The sequence below is a fragment of the Homarus americanus genome, unplaced genomic scaffold (assembly GCF_018991925.1).
Source record: "Homarus americanus isolate GMGI-L3 unplaced genomic scaffold, GMGI_Hamer_2.0 scaffold31037, whole genome shotgun sequence".
In the NCBI taxonomy this organism is placed as follows: domain Eukaryota; kingdom Metazoa; phylum Arthropoda; class Malacostraca; order Decapoda; family Nephropidae; genus Homarus; species Homarus americanus.
Window position 1 is genome coordinate 5976049 of NW_024722227.1, and position 7286 is coordinate 5983334.

Here is a 7286-nt window from a genome sequence, read left to right on the forward strand (position 1 = left end):
CTACGTTGACCAATAAATCATTGCATGATTATCATCCTACACAGATCTAACATTTATTTTATCTCCCATCAATGCACTTAAAGTTTAGCCAAATATTTTTTTTCCTTTCACATCTCAGAAAAACATTCAAGAAATCTTATAATAAATGGGTAAAGGCTATCAGCCTGAATAATGTTCTCCAACAAGATGCACTTTCCACCGACACATTCAGCGTTGACCCCAAATTACCAAAATCTATCTCGCCAATGGGTTCGACAGTAGTGTCCCCCACCAGGTGGCAGCAGCACTAAATGTCTACCTCTAAATTCAATAGCACACAGATCCTCCATCTTTCTGAATACCTCCTTTACTCTACCTGTGGGTTGCCCTAAAATACTATGCCATCAATTGAAGCCATTAAGGCTCCACAAGAGAGCAAAAATGTGAGGCTACTCACCGATACGATCCTATGGAACGGCAATTACTGTAGTTTCAAACAAATGCATCTAATCTCACAATAAGTATTAATCACATTTCTTACTGATCTATAACTGTCAAGAATACTAGACTTTTGAGTGAATACAACGAGTAAGATTTTATACACTTCTGATTTTTCGTGTATAATAAAAAAAAAGAGGGTATAACAGTCATTTCACAAATATTAAGCCTAGTTCTTCCGGACTATAACGTAGCCCTTCAACCCTTCGTTCGATTAAGCTGGAATACTGTATTATCTAGGCATTTTGAATTTCGCACGTTTGGTTTCGTTTAATGTTTTCATAAAAGATAAAATCCCTTACCTAGCTACCCGGTCTGCTACGAGTCATTTGGATTTTAAAGCTATTGTTAGTTATTATAAAATAACGTCCTACATCCTGAAGCTGGTATAAAACAAGGCAGTAATTAATTCAAGATGCTATTACAGTACATGTAGTTACGCTAAGACCTTTGCATATTAGGCATTGAAAACATGAAAACTGAACTGTAATTATTTCTAACTTCAGAAGGTTTGATTCTAATACCAAACAAACTATAATGGTTTCCGTTCCCATGCCCGATATAAACCACATTTTTAAATTCTTCATTTTTTTTTGTAAATAAATGTAAATTGAATACACAATTAAGTTTATATAAATTAGATATTACAAACAATTTTCTAAAGAAAAATACGAATGCAACTCAACAGGAAGCTAGTACACTCTTATAGACGCGTATATTGGTAATGTTAACTCTTGCTTTATAACCCGATTACCTTAAACGTGTACGAAAAATTATTAACTGGTCACACGATCGTAAGCCGGCAACGTTTCCTCCCGTCAGCTGCAGTATTTCAAGGTCAAAGAAATTCTCACCTGTTCAAGCCGTGCTGCTACACGAAAATCTATACCTGGTTTCCCAAAGGGAATACTTTATGGAAATGTTAAAAATCAACCAGGATACCTAGTCATGACCTAAGTTACCCCCCCACCCACCTCCCAGAAATACTATACCCAATAAAAAGGCCGTACAGTATTAAAGGCAACAAGCCAGCAGCATGAACTGAAGAAAAATTAACAAAGCCCAAGTACAGTAATGTTTTTTTTTACTCGTGAAGAATATACTTCGTTAAATTTGTGGACCCTCCCCAAAACCTCCATTTCTCGCCAATTCTTAATAAAATGACTACTTTTTAAGTTTTGCATCTGTTGTTGCTACAACTGAACGGATTTCCGGTCCACTATAAGATAGTACTTTGTAGAATAGTGCATACCAATACAAAAAATATTGATGGCAAATTCCGAAAGAGCAAAATGCTTTTTTATACATACCATAACTAAATCATATAGTTTTAACAAGTGAAATTTTTCCACTAATCTAACCTTAAATTTCACAATGACAACTTTTCTACGAATATGTACTTAAGCAGGAAATGTTTTGCACTAATACCGTTAGGCTTTTATAATGCATATGGTCTCCTCTTGCATTTTAAGTAATCAATTATTACTACAGAAATAGCACATTTTATAAATCTTCAACCAAGTATCACTAATTCATAAGCTGTTGCGTCGCCAGGGATGTAATTATCACATTGTGTTTGGCAGACACTTATCCAAGTTGTATTTATTACAATACCAGTGGCAGCAACTATCGCAAGGCTAATACAATGGCAAAACTAATTTCTCGTTTCAAGACCGAACAGGTTTCTCTAAAAATTTCCAGTCACTCAAATGCAACATGGTCTGTTATTTTTAGAGAAAAAATGGAGGACCCAATCTAAAGCACAAAAATTCAAATACGTACAGAATAGTGAAATTTCACCATAATAGACTTACCTGGTCATGTTCACTTGCCACCTATTAGGAAGCAATGAAGGTAGACTACTGTATTTGGAAAACTACTTTAATCTTGTTCCTAAATGGTGGAGGGTGAACGTCTAGATGGCGTCAGATAACTAAAAATATTACAAAAGCAAGTAAACTGGCAAGTCTCAACCTTGTCCATGTTAACACTTTACGGTAATTATATATTGGATTAACCCGCGAGTGAAATTGACAATTATAAAAACGCCAGATTATCATTGTTGTAGTTTGTGATGTTAAAAAAAAACATTTTTTAAATAAACGCTACTTAACATTTGAGGGTATGAAGAACAGACCTAACCAACCAAACCTACTTAACCTTATCTTAACTTCTCCGGTATATTAAACAAAGAACTTACTATAATATGGTGAAATTTTTGGCATTTTCTGGACGCGAGAGGATACAGCCGCATCGGCGCTCTGCAGCCCTGCCGGGTTAGTCCTATATATTAACCCACTTTACTTCAATGAAATCAGGTGGGAGCTAATGACTTGGACAACCGATGTAAACAGCCTCAGATTAGTAATAGCCTAATGTATTTTAGGAAGAGTTCCCTGTAAAATTTAGAGTATGAATTCTACAAGTATTCTATTTAAATACAGAGCATTTCTGGATTATTCATATCAACCAACTATAAAATACTATTCCCAGAGGAAAAAGTTCCCACAACAACCAAGTACAATACACCTCTCGAGTGAGTGTAGGGAAGATTTCCACCCGGAGGCCGTGGTGAAAACGTAAATATCAGTTGGCAACTGTGAGAGAGAGAAGGGAGGGGCGGGGGGAGGGGGAAGCCAGTGGTGTAACTGGGGCCCAACAAGGGCAGGTGGCTATACCTTTGTTATTTCACTTGCCTCGCCACCAATCGATAAATCTACTGGCTATATTTCCAGAGCATCGTGAATATTTTTATTTTTCCTAGAATTTTTAGTTTCTACTGTATAAGCATTAACATCACTTCTACACTTAGCTTGTACCTAAATTAAACATTCAAAGTCGAACGTGTCATGGGAACGTAAATTTAACTAACGATTTACCGTTGATAATGTAACGTATTCCGGAACTCGTATCAGATATTAGTCTTATTAATGAACCTCAAAACATGTAATATAAAATCGAATTTTAAACAAGGAATTACCAGCAGGATCAATGCTGGTTATCTGCAACTCGCGTCCTAAATGCATCGAACAAAATTCTGTCCCTCAGGCAAGGCTTCAGAACTACACACCAGCCTGACGACATACTCAGTGATGCACCTCTTTATTATACATTAAAATGAATAACTAGTCAAGTAAGATATGTTACACTAAATACAGGATACTAACTCCAACAAAGACAAGCATACTCTCTACGTTACAATATATTTACATCAAACGGGTCTCGAGGACAACCAAACTACCAATGGAAAACGTCCGGTGTGCTCCACGCTTTTCTCTCTCAACCTACAAATATTTACATACTTCACACTGCTTCAGCTTCACCTAACTCACGACAAAGTCTTTACTAACTTAATAACACAACTCTATACTTACAAGGTTTAGGGTAACTGGCGAGCGTCAGTGGTGCAAACGACACAAAATTCAAGCAAACTGTGATGGGCTCAGTGGTGGCGACGACGCATATATGCCGCCAAAACAGCCCCAACAAAGCTCCCAAAGTTAATATGTAAGCTGACATCTGATTGGTTCTCACTCTTGAACTCCGTATAACGACGGCTCTGGTTGGCTAATCCGAATCTTTCGCGCCAGGTTTAAATGTCTATATGGTCATGCAGTGTCGTCACGTATATGTTCGTTGGATTAGGATTTGTTTCAAATTGATTCATGTAAAAGTTATTTAATATAAAGTATTTCAGTTTCATCGTTAGATTTAAGACTTTCTCCAAACATATGAAGTACATTTAATTTGATTATAATTATGTATAATATGGATATACATTTTCGAGATAAAGCAACGTTTTTGAAAATTGATCACTACTCACAAAGAGAGTGATCGATAAATATGACTAGACGTTACCATCCCGCATCAGGTTTACTAGTTTTGTTGAATACGTCCCTCCCACACTCCTACTTCACACTTTATCTTACAAAAGCGGACCTTAAATTTGTTGCTTGATAATATTAATCGTAATATTAGTAAAAAGAGTCCGTGTGAAACGCATAGAAGACGAAAATTGTGGTTTATTTACGCTTACTGCTTGGCACTTCCTCCGGGGTTGAAACACAATAATTATTGTTTCTTCCACGTTTGAACGTTTTAAGAGTATTTTTGCCATACTATGATTAAAAATATCTTCACTTTATCATTTAATAAGAAATAATATTTTTATTGTTTACAGTTCACTTTTATCGTCATGATCTTATGTCTTATTTTTATGTTTCAAACTGTAATTTCTTTCAGCTATGCATATTTTGATCATATTTAGACACTAGTTTCTTTAGACTTTGTCCTTCAGTTTTCGAATTTAATTATTATCCTTTGCCATAAGACGTCTCAGGTTAAAAACTGCCATAAAGTTTGAAGCGTCTAACTTACTTTTGTCGGTCAGTTTAATCAGATTATTGTTTTCGGTTTACTTAACATAATAATAATAATAATAATAATAATAATAATAATAATAATAATAATAATAATATGAAGAAGAAGAATGATAATAATAATACATCAATTTCCTATTTTGATGACACACACACACACACACACACACACACACGTCACTTTCACCCATCTCAATTATGCAGTGTACGTATTCATGTGGGCATTACAAAAGTTTAGTCTATAGTTTACAAAATTCTTGAAGATATTTTATATGCGACAGCTTAATAGCATTACAATGATCAGTTAATTAAGAGAGATTAGTTTCAGAGGATGAGTGGTAATTATCGTAACTCCACACACACACACACACACACACACTAGAGATGCCAAGTAGTGCAAGATTGTTCGCTACCCATATCTATTGTGGATTAACCTCATCCCTGCATCTCCTCCCATCACAGTGATCACACTCCTTCCCATTTCTATCACACACAGTCATCTCTCTTCCTTATCATTTATGTCTCATACAGCCCTTTCTACCTCCAACTTCTCTTCCACCTACAGCTGCCTCCTCTCCCCCACTCTCCCACACACAGCCATTTCTCTCCCTTTCCCATTCCTCTCCCACACAGTCCTCTCTACCTCCCAACTCTCTCACCTACAGTATTTTCTCTCCCTTTCCATTTCTCTCCCACCCACAGTCCTCTTCCACCCCTCCCATCATATATGTATAAGAATTAATTGTCCATGATACTCATTGTGTTATCTTCGGTTACAAATGTTTATGTATGTAGGTAAGCATGTATGATTTTTACCCAATATAATCATCCAAATCATCTATCCTGGCTCCCGATTTTCTAAAATGTGTACGATGAATATTTCTCGTAAGTGGAGATGTATGGAGGCACTTATCTGATTGGCCTCAGCTAAGAAATAAAATCAACGTCCAAAATAAAATAAAAAAAATACCCGAGAAAAAATTATGGTAAGGAACTTTGGGAAAAGATGTGTACTTTAACTCTGTCCCCTTTCTGGTACTCAGGGAACGTACCTAGTAAAAGTGGTCTCAAGGTACTTTTCAAACCATTTTGAAGAAAATGTTTTGTTCCTGAACTTAAGTCAACCAGTTATGCACATTAAATATTTTCAGTGAAACACAATTGTAAAAAATATAAAAAATTCGAGCATTATTAATGTAAGAAAACTGTAAGAACGGAGCCAGGAGCCCTTCGACAATAGGTAGGTGGCCTCCACTTCAGTACTCGACCACACAGAGCACGTCGGCCTCGTGAAGCCTATTCAGACCTAACCGTGAAATATTTTGTTTTCAGAATGAACGTAGATAAAGTTTAGACTACAACCAGCCGAATGTTATATCTGAAACAATATCACGTAAAGTAAGTTGGTTTGTTTTTTGCTTATTTTATCATTGATATGGAAGTGCAAATTTATAGTATAATTTCCACCCCTTGAGAACGATTCGTGACAATGACATTGTTTTCAAGGAATTGGGTCTTCGTATTCAAAGGGTTAAGACATCATACTCAATGAATTGTCATCATACACATGATATTTTAAATATATACGATAATAAACACAGTTATTTAATGATCAAACCCGGTGTTTTTCTAATTTGCCCCGCGAGGACGCTAGTTTATTGTGCATCCCCCTTGCATCCTGTGCAAGGTGAAGCGCAAAAGCGTTTACAGCGCCCAACTGGGAAGCATGCGTAGTTCATGCTTTCCTTCATGACTCATGCATTAAGGGCGTAAAAGCCTGAAGGGTCATGGGTTTTGTCAGCAAGTTACATAAAGTGACAGAATGATGAGTGTGTGGGGGGAAAATTCCCGGTACAATTCATGTTTCTGGCAAAGCGTGGCAGGTCCCTAGTGCCAGGCCTGTCTCTAGGAGTAGGGATATCTGGTCAGGGAGTGACGAGGTGTTGGTAACAGTTGGGGACCTGTAGGATGAGGTCATAGAGCAAGTGAGGATGCAGTGAGAGTCGGGTTGACCACAAAGTTTACAAACAGTGCGGCCAGGCTCATGGTTGCCAATTTTTTCCCATAGGTACCTGTACTCTAGGCGCTGTCTCATGTACACAATGTTGGGTTCGAGTCAGTGATTGATACTCTTTATAGTGGCGGTTGTCGTCACCGGTTACAGCGTCATAGTGGAGTAGTGTGGCGCTGCCACGTTGTTTCAGGTGTGTCCAATGTTCGTTGAATGCTTCTCGTGCGGCATTTATGCGAGATTTGAGATGATTTAGGAAGAGGGCGAGGGTGGCTTCAGTGTCCTCTTCTTGTGTCGCTTCTTTGATAAGCCGATCAACAGTGTCACAGGCAGTTATTCCTATGTGTGACGGGATCCAAATAAACTTGACACCGATGTCACCAGTTTGCTCTAGCCCGGCGACGGCGGCTAGGGTGTGT

The 7286-nt window shown here is 37.4% G+C and overlaps 1 protein-coding gene across 1 annotated transcript in view; it reads right to left on the reverse strand.

Moving 5' to 3' along the window:
• Window positions 1-4011, reverse strand: part of LOC121862335 (capping protein inhibiting regulator of actin dynamics-like) — a 67414-nt gene extending 63403 nt beyond the window's left edge. Inside the window, exon 1 of the mRNA XM_042360543.1 lies at window positions 3852-4011. Within this exon, the coding sequence (XP_042216477.1) occupies window positions 3852-3996 (145 nt within the window). The 5' untranslated portion in view covers window positions 3997-4011. The remainder of the gene's footprint in view (window positions 1-3851) is intronic.
• Between the last annotated feature and the right edge of the window lie 3275 nt (window positions 4012-7286).